Below are 17361 nucleotides of genomic sequence, written 5' to 3'. Positions count from 1 at the left end.
TTCTTTTGTTTTTTTCCTTTTTTAACATTACCATCTTATCGCAATTGCAATTAAGGTAAAAATCTTTTTCGAGGGAAAGCCAGCGTGCGGCGTAAGTCGTTTAACCATTTCTAAATGTGATGGGTTGTCACTAACAAAAATACACCCAAAGCTAGGTAGGTAAAAAAACAAACAGAAATTACACTTGAATTTTAATTCCAGAAGGGCTGTTGAATTCTTCCATAGAATACGTGTAGATTTTGCAACAACAAAAGATTTATAGCCTTGCATCATTGCATTGACTTGTATTTTTATTCATTTATTTATTATGTAGTTATTTTATTTGATACATTTTTTTGTGCTAGTCGAATACGGTATGTTCATATCATGTCTCAAACGAAAACCCGGCCTCATGCTTTACGAACTTAACCTCGCTCATTAACTTTTGCCTGTGATTGTGCCTGTGACTATGTTCCATTGAAACCAAAGCCTTTAAAACTAGTACCAAATGTGGAAAAAAGCTGAAGTGATATTTCGAGAAAGTCAGACTAGTTCATTCCGCAGATTAAAGTCAAATTTAACGTCATCTCCAATCAAAACAAATGGTGCCCAGTCACTCACCGTGTACTTCTTGGTTTCTCTCATCCACTTCATGGACTGGTGAAGAGCTTCACTTGCACTCAGTTTATCACGCACTAGATGCCCGTAGAAACGAATCATGAACTCTTTGGTGGAACTATCATCCAGCAGCCACAGGGACACGAGAACTGAACGAGCGCCAGAAGCTAAAAAGGCGCGAGCAATACCCACAACTCCCTCGGCTTTCATGATCTCTCCGCGACCACTGTGACAACAGCTTAGCACGACCAGTTTGGCTCGGATACCAACCTTTGCGATGTCTGCCATGGTCAGCAAACAGTCCTCCTTCTTTGGTACTTGAGAAGGAGAAATGTCGGGAGCGAGAGCGATCTCTCCTCTTTCTGAGCTTCCGTGAGCAGCAATGTGGACCAGAGCTACTTCCTGAATCCTTTGCAATACTGCATGTTTGGTGGCCTGTTTTCCAACCAGCGGTGTCACGCCCAACTCCTGGGCAATTTCTATGGCTTCTATTCGAGCTCCAGGCAATGGTGACAGTCTCATTATCCCAGGAAGGTCCGGGTCTCCGACGATCAGAGCCCCGCCCTCTTGGTCCATGTGGAGATCGTGTTGGCGTTCTTGGATCATAGTGAGAGTTGTAAGAGACGGAGCGAGTCGAATTCGTAACGACTCCGACAGGAACGTTCCACTGGCGTCTACCAGTGCGGCAAATGGAACCCTGAACATGCTACCTTCAGGAACAATGACGATTTCTTGACCTTTGATGTGATGCTCAACAGGGGCTATTAACATGTTGTACATCAGATGCAGTATTGAACTTGTATTCTTCATTTCCTCTTCCTCCTCGTCCTCTGTGAGCTCTACATTGCGCAAGTCCATCGCTTCATTTTGAACGTCTCCATATAGCGCCTTCAGTGAGCGATCTTCGCACTTGGCCTCATTATTTTCACAGACGGACCGATGACTCTTCGTTACCATCTCTTCCAGGGTAGTTTCCACGTCTTCAGAACACTGTTCACAAATTGATTCCACAAAAGCGATTTCCGCGCCTTGCTTGATAACCCAGAAAAAGACGGTTGTCAACGATGTGGTCATGAAGACGATGTTAACTTGCTTGTTCGAGGAAAGGCGTTTCATCTCGCTAAACTCTACCCCAATTCTCCTTGGTGGAGACGTGTTTTCAATCGAATACTTCTCTGCCATTAAATCTACCAGACAGCGGGCGCGTCCTCTTTCAGCGGCGTACAGCGCATCGGTAAACCTCCCCATGTAAATCAAAATCACGTAGAGGACATGGTACCACCCTATTCTCTGTTCCCTGAGTGACAATTTCGTTTGGTCATCAAGTCCTTCACTCTGTCTCTCGCTGCATGAGATGCTTTTACTCAGATACTCAACTGCTTCGCTAGGACTCTGCTTGCAGACGAAGCTGGCAGTTCCTAACTTGGACAGAACCGAAGATTCAAACTCTCTGTCGCCAGTTTCTCTTAAAAGTTGGAGAGCTCTTTCTTGATAACTGGCTGAATCATCCAACTGACCAAAATTGAGGTACAGGGCACCCAGGTTGCTGCACACCGAGGCCTCATCTTTTTTGTCCCCCAACGCGACACTGATCTCTAGAGCTTTTTCAAAATTTTCAAGCGAGTTATCATAATCGCCACGGGAACCATAAACACTTCCCAAGGACTCATGGGCGATTAGTTCTCCACTTTTATCCTCAATTTCTTTCATTATTTCAAGCGCACGTTTCAGGAATGTGACTGATTTTTCCCACATGCTTCTACAGCGGTATACCTCACCCAGAACGAGGTACGATCTGGCTTCTCCCAGCTCGTGCTCGATTTGAACACTGATATCAAGAGATCTCTTTAAGTGGCTCATGGCTTTATCATACCTTCCGAGGACCGTATACAAACTAGCAAGATTATAGGAACTGTTCACTTCTCCTTGCTTGTTTCCGGCGGCTTTGTTTAACGCGAGGGATCTCTCCAAATATTTGATCCCCTCTTCATACTTTCCAAGAAAGAAATACAAGTTTCCGAGGTTGATTGCGTCAAATGCTTCTCCTGATTTATTTCCAATTGCTTGGCTGGTTTCCAGAGCTTTCGTCTTATAGTAAATGGACTCGTCGTGTTGCCAGAGGCTGAGGTATGCTTTACCAAGGTTGGCATAAATTTTCCTTTCATCTTCTTTATCAGCTCTGTCGCCAAGCGCTTTCAGGACTTCCAGCGCTCTTAACAGGGACGTGACTGATTTGTCATACTGACGGAGACCATCATAAACAGAGCTTAGATTGTTTAGGACTATAACCTCAGCTTGCTTATCACCTATCTCTCCCAGTAATCCAAGCGATCTTTGATACGCAGCGATTGAGTTGTCATATTTCTTCAGGTCCTCGTACAGCAAGCCGAGGCAACCAAGGGCTGTCGCTTCTTGTGCTCGATTGCCGTTTTCCATGCTCATTTTAACGACCCGTTGTGCGTGTTTCACTGCCTCATTTGCGTTCCCCAAGCAGTAATAGGCGCTGGTTAGCTGTTGATGTATAAAAAGTTGTACATCCTCGAAGAAGAAAATTGCTTGAAAGCACTCTAGCTTGGAAATGATCAAAATCTCTTCGTAAAGATCGATAGCGTTCTGGTAACGATGGCTGTTAACCAAGAACTGAGCGACTAACAATGCGATGTCCAATGCTGTTTCTTCGCTTGTGCTCTCCATGCTTTTGAAGCTTATTTACAAAAGAGGAAACACGGATAAGTTGATCAGCTCAAAAGGTCGCCACTGAAAATGGAATTGCACTGATGCACACAGACAGACAGCAGTGGTTCCCATTTGAAAATGAAACGTGAAGTAATTATTAGTTTATAGCCGGCTCATTGCGTAAAGTACATATAGCTTGTCACGATAGGTCGATACTGATCTTTCACTTTCGCGCAATTCGAATGATCAAATTTTGGGGGAGATATACTGAGTGTGTGCAATTACCTCAATTTAGTCCACGGTAAAATGATGCCATATCCCAATTAACCAGTGCCAAAAAAATTGTTACATCAAAAATCAACCATTCACCACACAAAATACTATTTTGGTAAATCGTCCGGTGGTAGAACAAAATCGAGCTCACCATATTTTGGAGGCAACGGGCTTTGTTAAAGCGCCGCTTTTGGTCTGCATGACTAAGGTAGAAATTAGTCAGTGGTTATTCGACGTATTACGAGCCAGCTTTACAGACACCCAGAGAATGCCAGATTATATGTGCGTTACATTTATTTCCTTTCTTCCTTACTGTGTCATGTCCTTTCCCAAGACTGCTCAGTCTTACACCATGGAGGGGGAGGGGAAGGGTGAGGGACCATATGAAACGGTCGGGGATGCTTGTCGGAAAATTTGAATTTAACCCCTAAAGGAGATCAACCTGGGCATGGCTTGAGCTTTATTTTATTCCTAAAAGATACCATTGAAAACGGAATAGGTTCGATTACAGGCCGCTATCCAGGGAAGAAGCCCCTACTAGTAGACCGGACTCGGGGAGACCGGCGGAAATCGGGCCTAAAAACGGAAATGAGAGCGTTTATTTTATTATTATATCTGTGAGTGCACCCTAAGAGAGACTGACGGCTAAATCAGTGGCATTTCGTCATCAACACCCTTAGAGTGAGACCAGAATCCTTGATTGATACCCCTAAGCGAGACAACGAGCCTCTCCAACCTTTTTCATATAGGAGTCGCCCCTGTGACAGTACTTTCAAGTGGTTAGGGTTGAGAAGGGCCTGAAGAAGAAGATTAAAGATTGAAATCTCTCAGGAAGTGAGATAAAACAAATCATAAACGCCACCGCGCGTTAATTTCCGAATTGGTAATCAGAACTGATGAAAAGAAGCTGGCATGGGAACAGTCGCTTTCCATGTATGCGTTTGGCTCGTATGCACATAAACATTTTCAGACGCCTCCGGTTTTTATCCAGTCCGAACCAAGTCCACCAAAAAGCCTTTTGAACAAAACTAAGCCGAAGAATTGCGATCGGAATTTTGCGGTATATAAGTAAAAGTCGAAGTAGCTACATGTCGCCAGTATGGTCTTTTTTTTATCTGTTTTGGTCTGAACTTTTGCAATTTAATTTTCAAAAACTTCGCAACGTTTTAGTGAGGTGGTAAAACTATCATGTTCCCTTGTTCTGAGATACAAAGGCGTAACTTCTAACAAGAACCTCTAAGATTTGTTAAATGTGAATATTTGAGTTGATAGGTGTTCCGAAATATTGATAGGAAGTGGATTTTTCTTTTTATTTTGGTCTGAAGCAGGTGAAGTGGGTGTAGCAAGTTGATCGGCATAGCACAAGCAAAAAATACAAACACTACCCCCCCCCCCCTCCCATCCCACTCAAACCAATAGTAAGCGTGTTGTCAATCCCACAGCAGACTTTCTCTAATGGGGTTTACTGGGCGATAGACCAGAAAAAAGAAATCGATCTTCTTTAAGTGGTTGTTATTCTTGCTTTTTTCAGTTAGAATGAAGGATTTGTTGTTTAAGGATATCATCTGAGGGCCTCTCAGGGGTGAGAAGGGGGGGGGGGGTGAGCATGTTGGCTTCATCGCTTAAAAGTTTTACGTCTTCGCCCTTGTTCCCTGTCAAACTACATTGTTCCCTAAAATCTTCTGTCAAAACTCCCTTTGATTAATTGTAGAAATACCCTTTGTTCCCTCAACATCATCCCAATTTAGCCAGGGCATACTAACATTATTAATCCTACCTGACTGGGTTGGGGAGCGAGAGGATTTTTATTTTTGCTTATCTTTCGGCGGGGGGGTGGGAGGGGTGGGTAGAAGTGATGTTGTTGCTTCTAACTCTAAGAAATGAAAAAAACAACCAAAAAAACATGATCACGACTTTGCTCGATATCCCCATCCCTAGAGAACTTAGATGTTGGCCTTGGATGTTACCAATTGAATCTAAGTGTCCCAAAAGAGAAGCAATTTGCTGTAATATGTAACAAGTAAAAATTCCAATTGTTCGGTATACGCACCACATCGCGTGACGTGTGGCCATGTGTCTTACAATGTCACGAGATTGTCCTGTGCTGGTAATATGATCTGTGATTTGTGTAGATCATATTTTAAAACCACAACCACTTAGACACACATCTTGCTGTGCATTTTACACTGGAATAGCTGCATAGAGAACTTGAAGACAGGTTTGTGTTTATAAAACTTTTGGTTAGCTATCTGTAGCATGTGCTTTTCCCAACTGTGGACGCTTTCGGTGGAATATTATGTTAATTCAGAGGGTGTCTGGAAAACCCGAATAGCGAATAGCGAATAGCGAATAGTCCCAAATAGCGAATAGTCCCGAATAGTGCGAATAGTCTCGAATAATGCGAATAGTGGCGAACAGTCGCGAAAAGTGGCGAATAGTGACGAGGGAGTTGTGGGTATTGCTCGCGCCTTTTTAGCTTCTGGCGCTCGTTCAGTTCTCGTGTCCCTGTGGCTGCTGGATGACAGATCCACCAAAGAGTTCATGATTCGTTTCTACGGGCATCTGGTGCGTGATAAACTGAGTGCATGTGAAGCTCTTCACCAGTCCATGAAGTGGATGAGAGAAACCAAGAAGTACTGCCTGAGTGATCGGGCACCATTTGTTCTGATTGGAGATGACGTTACACTAAGACTTTTGAGTTAAATTTCACGTTCCTAAGTGTGCAATAAAATTAAAGAATCGTCGCAGGAAATCAAACTTCATCGAGACAGAACGAATGCCATGCGTTGTCGTTGCAAATCTCAGTCACTACAATTTTACACAGTTCTTATCGGTTGAAAACAGGATGAAAAATACATGGACACCCCCGGGGGGGGCATAGCCATATATGGGCTATATAGGTATGTGCCGCTGTGAACGGTATGGTTTTCAAGCAGTTTACTCTAGGATAGGGTATATAAATCAGAGCGTTTGGATCTAGAATAGGGTATCATTTTTCACAAAACTGACTAGTTGGTTGAAGATTTTATCTAGACTAGGGAAACCAGGAATTGCCACTCAAAAATGTAAAAAAATCAAATCGGTAAGTTTAAATTCACGCAAATCAGCCTCAACAGTGTCGATAGATGAGGGGATTTAGGGAGTTTACTCTAGTATAGGGTAGCAAAATTCAGCTGAACCAGGAGTCCATTAATGGGCTCCTGGGTAATGGGTAATGGGCTCCTGGCTGAGCTAGCTCTGGTATAGGCTAAGGGTCCTAGGGTCCCAGAGGCACATCCCCACCCAGAAATTCCCAAAGTACCCCCCCCCCGGGATGGACACGTTTCTCAATTTTCTTGACCATTGTTTTGTCACCAGTCTACTTGTATTTAACCTAGTAAAGAACCCAAGAAATCTAAAGACAACAGTAGACACTTCCGGTATCGTAAGATTTCTTTATTATTGAATACGGAGAACCTTTTGTCCCTCACTACCTTAGATTTCTCTAGTTTCTCAGAAAGTCCGAAAATAACATTGTTGACAGGAACCAGTGAATCTAGAATGTAACAAAAGTGCTGCTTTTGCACCTTCGCTTAGGAAACGAAGAATTCTGTGACAGAAAGAAGAAACCTGCATGTCTTGAACTCCTTCTTAAAATGCGGTTGCTATGGTAATGTCAAATGATTTGCAGAGACTGCATAATGACAAGTCAAAATCTCTGCGTGGGATGAATGCAAGGGTTCTGAAAAGTTTAGCATCACAAAGTAAATCCTCTTTTCAAAAATTCTGTTTCTTACTGGGGTGGATTGAGGCGTTGCTCGATCGTTCTTCTTTAACCGACATCACATTCGTGAATCCGCTTCGCCCGATGGGAAAAGAAAAAGACTGGTCGCAGCCTAGTTAACGTTCGATATAACCCTTGCGGGGTTGCAAATAATATTTCGTATATTCCACTGACTTCTACGACAGAGTGTTATAAACTTTATGACTGACAACTTCATTCAATCAGCATTCCCCAACCACGTCATATTTGTCCATTAGTTTTGTCCTCCACCCGAGCTAGTTCTGGTAGTCTTGTCTTCGACGATCTCAGGTTACATTTCCCGCGTCCCGACTGCGACCCAACAAAAAAGCAATTTACTGTAGCAAAAATACAGTAACAAAACTAGTGATGTATACCTTGGTTTTTATACGTACTTGACCTTCGCCGCATTGCGTTACGTACGCAATGTAATGATACCAGATAACTCTGCGAGGGCTAAAATAGATATCTTGTTACATATTTTCCCGGACATTTTACACTTGAAGTTGAATTTATGTTTTTTTGAAGTGAAAACGATCTATACTATCCATACTATTCCAGCTAATAACTTCATGGAAGACCGGAATTCATCGACTAAGGTTTGTGTTTATGAAGCCTTCAGTTCAATAATCTTTCTGAAGTATATAATTTTCCCAACTGTGAACGTTTGCTCCGGGGAAACGTAAAGTAGTACTGTGATCACGAATAGAAATTCCACAGACACTGAACGTGAAATAAGCATCTGTGGCTCTCTCGCCATTTCCTTGCTCGTGTTATAACAGAACAAAGGACGATTAAAACTGTCTTGACACCGGTGAAATCTCCTGAAATTAAGCGCTTTGTTCAGACTGAGGTTTTCAAAATAATTATAACCACTTTTTAGTAGTTGTTTGAGTTTCCCATGGTTGGAAAACAAAATTAAACAAATGAGGACACATTAGGGAAAGATATTCCAATAAAGTACACATTTATGCTGCACAGATCTATTTTTTCGGCACTGCGTACATAAACTAGCCCCCGGGGTTAGCGGTGAGCGAGACAAGCTCTGTCGGACTGAGACTTAGACATGACGTCACATTGTTTTCGCAGAAAAATAGCCACTTAATGCGTAGTGTGTCTTCTGCGATATTGCCTGATTCTCAGGGTAAAGGATTGTTTCGTTCTGCCATAAACATGAGACTTTTTCAGATAAGGCCGTACTTTTATTGTCGAACTCTAATCTAGAAGATCTGTCTGATTCAAGAATTGCGAAACGATTAGACTGTTCACAGTCCCCTATTTTTCCGTGAGATCGTAGATGTCGATCATTGAGTTCAATGGGCCGCCATCTTGGTCTCTTGATGCGAGCGAAACTGGGGAGAGTACAAAATGCCCATGGGTAGTGGCGGTGGGGCTAATAGCGTAGGGGTGACGGGGCAGAAAAAATAGGGGCTTTTTTCCGCCAGCCGTGCCCTTCATCACCCCTACCCACGGACATTTTGTACTGGACATTTCTCCAGTTTCGTTCGCATCAAAGACCAAGATGGCGGCCCGTCGAGCTCAACGATCGACATCTACGATCTCACGGAAAAATAGGGGACTGTGAACAGTCTACGAAACGATCACTTAATACTGTATCATGTGTCATATGTGGTGCACGTGATCTCATAGCAGCTCGTGACCTCTCGTTACAGGGATGGGAAGAAATCATCTGAAATAATCAAATTTAGGGGCTGAGGAGTCCACCTTATGGGAAAGAAATTGTTCAGCAAAGGCTCCCTTGACTTAAATTTCGGTTACTAACGAGAATATTGAGATTTTCTAGAGTAGGGAATGATAGGAAAATATTTTGGTAGGCACAGGTATTTGTTTTGCTGTCTGGTTTGATCCCCCCCGGGGGGGGGGGTACTCCCTTATATGGGCTATATAGGTATGTGCGGCCCCAAAGGGTATGGTTTTTCAGCCGTTTTGGTCATAAATAGGGTATCAATTTTAGCTGATTTTGGCCATTTTGGTCATAAATAGGGTATGGTTTTTGCTCTCTACCCTTAAAATGGGTTTAAGAGGAAGCCACTTTTTCATCATTATCGAAAAGAAAATCAACAAAAGCCCTTCACAAATTATGTTTACGGTAATTTAACATTGGTCTGAACCAGGGAACTAATTATAACGCAGGTTTGAAACAGGGTTTTGATTTAAGAGTTAGGTCATAGATAGCGTCTCGAATTTTGGATAGGTCACAAATAGGGTAGGGAATATCGCAGATTTCGGTCATAAAGAGGGTAAGGGTTTTGGGAAGCGGGCCGCACACCGCCTAGACCGTTCACAGTCCCCTATTTTTTCTGCCCCTTCACCCCCACGCTATTAACCCCACCGCCACTACCCATGGGCATTTTGTTCACTCCCCAGTTTCGCTCGCATCAAGAGACCAAGATGGCGGCCCATCGAACTCAATGATCGACAGCTACGATCTCACGGAAAAATAGGGGACTGTGAACAGTCTACACACCGCCACCCAATTTTTCTGGGAGTACCCCCCACCGGGGGTTTGACTGGGTTTTGATTTTCAGTTTAACATTTTCAAGCCCAACTAAACCTTCAGCTATTTGATCTGTGTCGACATTGCTCGACAACTTCTACTTTCTTGACAGAAAGCCGGTTTCCATTAGTACACTAGTAAATGCTATAAACCAAATTTCTTGCCACCGATGATCAGAGTAGAACCCTACGTTATAACTTCCTTTCCAAAGCATAGTACGCGAAACATAACCGCATGCTTTCACGGTCACTTTAATCTAAAATTATTTTCTCGCGCTCTCTGCCGTAACTGTTAACTTTGCTACGCGTTTTCACAAAATCGCGCAGAGCCACACACATCAGCGCACTTGGGCAAAGCGAGAGTGTTCTCTCGATGCGATTTCACTTGTGATTGGTCGAAATTGATAGCTTCTTTACCCTCTTTTGTCTTACTACGGATGCGCAGTAGACGCCAAAATTGATCTCGTAGATATTTACTGTTCACCTTTTTCTAATTCACAGGCAATTTTCCAATCTTCAACAGTACTCGATTGCGATTGCCTTAAACTGTGAACCAAGTAAGACTCCAATCCTCATGATTTTTTGGAAAAGCAGTAGTTAACAGTACGTAGGTACTTAAAGCTGACACTTCATGCTTTCAGTTGTTTTTCGCAATGGGTGAAAAAAAGGTTACGAAACTGGATATTGGTCTCGTGGTAGCAGACTTTCTATTCAGTACGCATCGTTATCATAAAGCCATTGACTTCTACAAAGAGTGTCAAATTCTATTGAACAAAAGTGAAGAAGAATGTTGGAATTTTAGCCTTGCAACAATATTGCACCATCAACTGGCGAGAGTATATCTGATCACAAATGAGTTTCAGGAAGCTTTCGCAAGCGTCCAGCAAGTTCTGAAAAACAGCAAAGAAATTAAAGCGAAGAAGGCAGAGGAAACAGCAAATCAAGGTATCAGTTGGGCGTTCAGATGCACTGCTCAACCCTTTCAAGTAATTTTTTGGCAAAGCAAATTACATAGAGCTGCTAAAGAAAATGGAGACAAACAGAAAGAAGGAGTCGCTTGTGTTATCATGGCTCAAGCGTTCTCCGCTCTTGGTAAACAGGATAAAGTCATCGAGTTCGAAAGTGAAGCTCTGAGAATGTGTCGGGAAATCGGAGACAGAAGAGGAGAAGGTAAAGTACTACGCGACCTTGGGTCCGTGTACAGACAGCTCCTTCAATACCATAAAGCAATCCCTTACCTAGAAGAGTCCCTGAAAATACTAAAAGAGGTTGGAGATTATAGAGGAACGGCAATGTCGTATCAACAGCTTGGAAGTACTTACCAAGAGATTGGGGGATTCCAAAAAGCTCTCGATTGTCATTTCAAGTCACTTAAAATAATGAGAGTGCATGGAGATCTGGTCGATGTAGGTGCCTGCTACAACAACATTGGTACTAGTTATCATGCGCTCGACCGATACAGGGATGCAATCGAGTATTTTCAAAAAACGCGTGAAATAGCGACAAAACTTCAACACAAAGGACTAGAAGGAATCGCACACCACGGTCTTGGGACTTGTTATGTGTCACTTGGTCAGTACAAAAAAGCCTTCGACCACCAGGAAATAGCAGTCAACATTCTGAAGGAAACTGGTGACAAATCGGCAGAGGGAAGATCCCTCAGTGAGCTTGGCCGGATATACAATGAAATTGGCCAATATAAAAAGTCCGTCGATTGTTTCAAAAGGGCTTTGGAAGTAGGTCAGGACACCGGAGACAAGAAATTAAAATCAGCCGCTATGAATGGGCTTGGTGCTGTGTACTATGCTCTAGACTCACAATCCTGCGAAGCAGAGATATACGCGAGGAAAGCGCTCGAAATTTCGAATGCAACTGGGGACAAAAGGCAAATGTCAGCGAATTACATCAACCTTGCTTTGTTCTATAGCAACAATGGTCAATACCAGAAATCACTTGAGAACTATGACTGTGCAATTGAAATACTGAAAAACATGGGCGACAAGCGTGGCGAAGCAACAGCTTTGATTTGTTGCGCTTCTGTTTACGACGCCCTCGGAAAATTTAGAACAGCGATAGAGATTCAACAGAAAGGTCTCAACATATTGAGAGAGGTCGAAGACGCAGGAAGAGAACACGTGGCACTTTTGTCATTAGGTATTTATAGTGCCAACAACGGAGAATTGAAAAAGGCATGTGAGCATCTTTTTGAAAGCATTTCTTCTATCGAAAGGGACATTGAAAAACTTCAGGATGAACACAGCATTTCCCTGAACAACTTGACTTCCCGAAACTACTGGGTATTATGTACCCTTCTGGTCCTTCAAGGAAAAGTTCCTGAGGCATTATGCACCGCAGAAAGAGGACGAGCTAGGGCTCTTGTCGACTTGATGTCACAGAAGTATGGCGTCCACCAAAGACAACTTTCAAACGAGATTTACGTGAATGGTTTAAGACAACTTTCCATTCAAAATCAAAGTACAATTATCTTCATAACTGTTGTGTTTGATCACATGTTTTTTTGGATTATGGAAGAAGGGCAAATCCGATTAAGACTATCTAAACTAAAATCAGGGGAGGAAGACATCGCGGGTCTTTTGAATCTGCCGGCAAGCACTGAATGTGAAGATCGCTCATTGTCTGCATATTATCGCATGTGGTCATCAGCTGATGAAGGGAAAGAGGAAACCCAGCAGCGTCTCGTGGAGGATGAAGAAGACGAGATTGAGAAGGAGTCAAGCCTTCAACTGTTGTACAAGAGACTGTTCGGCCCTGTTGATGATCTCGTTCAACGCCAAGACATCATCATTGTCCCGGACGGTGTGTTGTTTATGGTGCCCTTCTCCGCACTGCAAGATTCAAATGCAAAATTTCTGTCAGAGACCTTCCGCATTCGCCTAATACCTTCACTGACAACACTTGAGCTGATCCAGACTAGTCCTGCCGAGTATCACAGCGCGTCAGGGGCACTTATTGTTGGTGACCCTGCCGTTCACCCAATTACAAGACTGCAACCATTGCCTGAAGCCAGAAAGGAGGCACAAGAAATTGCAGCATTGTTGGGCCTTGCTGCTATTGTAGGAAACCAGGCTACAAAACGGGAGGTTCTTAGAAAGATGCAGGATGTGAGTTTAATCCACTTTGCGGCCCACGGTGATGCAGAGAGAGGAGAGATCGCTCTTTCCCCGAGTTGTTCCGCTGAACGGGCTCCTAGCAAGAAGGACTTTATGCTGACCATGGAAGACATCTCGAAGGTTGGTATCCGCGCCAAATTGGTTGTGCTCAGCTGTTGTCACAGTGGTCGCGGAAAGATCATGAAAGCCGAGGGAGTTGTGGGTATTGCTCGTGCCTTCATTGCATCTGGAGCACGCTCAGTTTTGGTGTCGCTGTGGCTTCTGAATGACAGATCTACCAAAGAGTTCATGATTCGTTTCTACGGGCATCTGGTGCGTGATAAACTGAGTGCAAGTAAAGCTCTTCACCAGTCCATGAAGTGGATGAGAGAAACCAAGAAGTACACGGTGAGTGACTGGGCACCATTTGTCCTGATTGGAGATGACGTTACGCTGAACTTACAAGGAAGCTTGCCAGATTCTTCGTGTGCAAACAACTAAACTGCCGCAGTCAGAAAGTTTCTTATGCTTGGATACTAATGTCTGTTTTATAAACGATTCAGTTCTTTGCTCAGGTCCATAACTTTGTTTGATAACCCGGGAAATTGAAACAATTTGACACTTCGTTACCAGTTGAAGCGTTGTTTCGGGGATTTTTTACTATTCAGTCTATCACCAGGAGCCATAATCGGAGACGGAGACCGTAAGCGCGCGGCATTTGTAGTATTGGGGTTGTCCTCATGACATGAGACAGTTTTTCTATTTTTAGAACAAATTTCGCCATCCCGTGCGGCACACGCGCGTACATGCTGCGAGGATTTTTGCGGATGTGGCGCGGGGAAATGGCGTCCGAAATTCCCGAAACGTTTGATGCTTTTGGCCCACAACTCAATACTTTCAGGTCTGTTGGAATTTTGCTTCAGTATTTTCGTCGTAAGCTGCTCCAGTTTGAGTGAAGTAAGACAGTGTCGACTTAAGTTATGTGCCACTTTATGATATCACTGACCAAGTTGTGTTCCGCTGCTTCTTTCACAAGAGCTCCACATTACTCCACTCTAAGTTTCACATATGTTGAAGATTAACAGCTTTTCCAAAACACAGCAAAAAACCAGTTGGATATATTTGGATATAGCAGCGTTTCAGGACTTCAAAGTTTCCCTCCTCTTGCCTCACGCTTGCGAGGATTTCACCAGAGTCTATCTCGATCGAACAGTAAAAAAAAATAATTGCATGTTTGAGTTTCGCCTGAATTGTAAGCAACGCTTGATGTTTCATCAAGGCCTAATAAGTGACATTAAAGTTTATGTCTGTAGGTGCTGCTCAGTTTTGTTTGTGTAAAAATCCAATAAATTAACTGTTGTCGATGAATAAGAGCGCACGCCGATGCATGTTTTGTACAGTGAGTAAAACTGACATGACAAATTGGACTTCCCCACTTTCGTGTGAAAACGTACATCGAACTCGTGTATCTCTAGTTTTTAAATATGTTTAAGGTTGATAAATGTTTGAGAACATATTAAAAGCTTATCTGAAAATATGTGAATACAGCAGAAATAATCAGCTTTCTTTAATCAACTCGAATAGTCACGGTACTCGAATAAAGATTTCGATTTCGTTGGTAGAGTTATCAAAACTCCTTGTCTATTTTATTTTCGCAGTCTTAAATATCACTATGTTAAAGAAACACACATGATGTTAGTAGCCTTTTGGCGCTGGTGAAACCTGTTGCAGCATCTCGGCACAAAAGACAACGAAAGAAATCTTTGTCAAGATTTGTTGACAATTGAAAACACCGACTCGGACATGAAAGAGCACGCGCTGCACTATGCAAATAAGCTACTTGTATGCGTCAGACTTTCCTTTCAAAAACTTTTGCAAACTCGCCAAACAAACAGAAACAATAAGAAACTATCAAAACAGGGTTTGGATATAATTAAGTATTGTTTGGGAAACTCACAAATTAACTCGATACCAGAGCAAAGAGTTTTCTTACATAGCTTTTCTTTATAGAACAAGCGCAAAAGCTTACGCATACAACTAGCGCGAGCATTCATTCACAGCGCGAAATCGAAGTCATGTTTTCGACCCTGAAAAACTCACCTTTTCTATTAGCTCAGAGCATAGAACTACGTATAAGAGCTCTGGTTCTTATTCCCTGCCTTATTCCCTGCCATCGCTGTGAAAAATCTGCAAAAGAATCTCGCAACTCTCACCTTTTGATCGCGCAACGTGACAACATCCACGCGAGAGCCCCCGACACGTGCGTGGATCCGCGCGGATATATGACGTCAGGATGGCGCAATTTGTTCTAAAAATAGAAAAATTTTCCCATATCATAGGTGCGCGCGGATCTCAAGACTTACGGTCTCCGTCCCCGATTATGGCTCCTGCTATCACGTGTTAACAGATACAACTTTTACTACAAATACTTTTTTTACGATAACTGCAGAAATTCTTGCGCGCTCATTGGCTAATTTTCATTGTCAATAAACGGACAGACACATGAATTTGTAATTTATGCAATGCGCCAACGAGCGAGAGCGGACAATTTGACAATTTGTTATCGTGAAAAGCAAATTGACGTCAATTTTTGATGCGTGTGTCCTATTGTTGACAATGAATTTCGTCATAACATTGTCAAAGTAGTCTGCGGATCCACTCGGCTAGAGCCTCGTGGATCCACAATGTTGTTTGAAAATGGTATGACGAAATTCGTGATCAATAACAGGACAGACGCATAAGAAACTGGCGTCAATTTGTTAACGAGATCATACAACATTTTTGTGCAGCTATACCCAATTGGTATTTAAAGTAAAAACTGGAAACAATTTTAATTTAGTAATCTAGCCCCAGTTGTTCGAAGGATGTATAATGTTATCCACCGGATAAATCACTATCCAGTGGATAGTGTGTTTGTTTTGCTAACATTTACAATTTTATCCCGTGGATAGCATTATCCACCTTTTGAACAATTGGGGTCAGGGAGATTATTTCATCTAGCTTGCACAAGGTATAGACTTTACATGTGCGCTTCTTATTTCTATATTGTATATTAATACCTTCAGTATATATCTACCTGTTTCTTTAGAGAAGATTCCGTTTCGGTTCAGAAGAAAAGTAAATTACTCCACTCGATGGAATTCTAGTCGACCATATCAAGATCGGGACGGACGCAGTATCTAACTTTGTTTACCACTGTTTTATTGACTTATGTCCAGTGAGTTACACAAGTAACGTATAACCAGAACTGTACATAATTCCGGGATCACAGAACATTTTCATGTTTTATTTCAATTGATCATTTGATTTTGTCATAAGTTAGTGTCTTGTTCTAGCAGCATAGGCCGATGTTTGACTATTTTTTTCCTGAGTAAGTAGTCAACATTTTTAACTTACATCTCAGTCAGTAGTTGATTATTTTCCAGTAGACAAGTCGAGTGCGAACCAGTAGGAGTGATATTTACTTGTATCCTACAAAGTCGTTTTAATTTGCGACGCGTTGCTCACCATTTGATTATTACTGTAGCTAGAAACTTAACCAATATCTGCCACTTCTGGCGAGTTGATTTTTCAGGAGTCTTGTCTTTTAAAAAATAAACTGTGGCACGCTAACGGTAATTTTGTTTAGGGTTCTGGCTAATACCTTGTTATCCTTTGCGGAATTAAAGGCATTTGGAAAGCCTTCTTGTGCGCGCGATTGTTGCACACCGCTTGTCAAACTTTGTACTTTACCCCTTTTGAAAGAAAAACTCAAGGCCATAATGGTCGAGAAATCCCTCCACCTTTTTTGAGTGCGACAGATCCTATTTTTATTACACTCCCTCGCCCTTCTTTGTTTAATGACCTCTGCATTCCTAGTAGTCTGCGAACGCAGACGTATTTCCGGCTGTCGCTTGTTTCCGCCGAAAATAACGTCTGCGAACCCGAGCCAGGAAACGATTTCTCTGACGTAGGAATTTTAAGCCAATCACAGTTTAGCTCAAGTAGCCCTAGAACTACTGCGCGAGGTATTCGCTGCGAGGAGCTCTCGAGTTTCATTTTATCATGGAATCTGATTGGCCAAGGAGAAACAAGTCATTACGTCACAGAAATCGTTTCCTGGCTCGGGTTCGCAGACGTTACTTTCGGCGGAGACAAGCGACAGCCGGAAATACGTCTGCATTCGCAGCCTACATTCCTAGTAGACGTTATCGTCTTGTAACCTCACAGAGACCTTATTTTAATTTTAAGGATTCTTTTATTCGATGTTTTTTTTTTTAACGTTCTGTATTATGCGTACAGTTCAGGCAACTTGCAATGTAGTTTATTATTAAATTAAGAGCCACCGCGTGATAAATCCGGTAAAAAGATTATTTCAAGGCGTACCGTACCTTTTGAAGCGAAATTAAGTTAGTCAGCTTAAGAGTA

General features: G+C 42.5%; 2 protein-coding genes across 2 annotated transcripts; one reads left to right on the top strand and one right to left on the bottom strand.

The window, feature by feature from the left end:
• Positions 1–3602, bottom strand: LOC110053500 (uncharacterized). Its single transcript, XM_020759739.2, has one exon. The coding sequence runs from the start codon at positions 3289–3291 to the stop codon at positions 523–525; it is 2769 nt and encodes a 922-aa protein (XP_020615398.2). The 5' UTR covers positions 3292–3602; the 3' UTR covers positions 1–522.
• A 2076-nt stretch (positions 3603–5678) lies between these two features.
• On the top strand, positions 5679–16638 carry LOC110053466 (uncharacterized). The gene is made up of 2 exons (XM_089282844.1): positions 5679–5764; positions 10346–16638. Exon 2 carries the CDS (start codon positions 10498–10500, stop codon positions 13453–13455), a length of 2958 nt encoding a protein of 985 aa, XP_089138970.1. The 5' UTR covers positions 5679–5764; positions 10346–10497; the 3' UTR covers positions 13456–16638.
• The last annotated feature ends 723 nt before the right edge of the window (positions 16639–17361 follow it).

The sequence above is a fragment of the Orbicella faveolata genome, unplaced genomic scaffold (genome assembly GCF_042242905.1).
Source record: "Orbicella faveolata isolate gen_17 unplaced genomic scaffold, um_ofav_v1 contig_12, whole genome shotgun sequence".
Lineage (NCBI taxonomy): Eukaryota > Metazoa > Cnidaria > Anthozoa > Scleractinia > Merulinidae > Orbicella > Orbicella faveolata.
The sequence above is the reverse complement of the archived record's forward strand: the minus strand, read 5'-3'. Positions and strand labels throughout refer to the sequence as shown.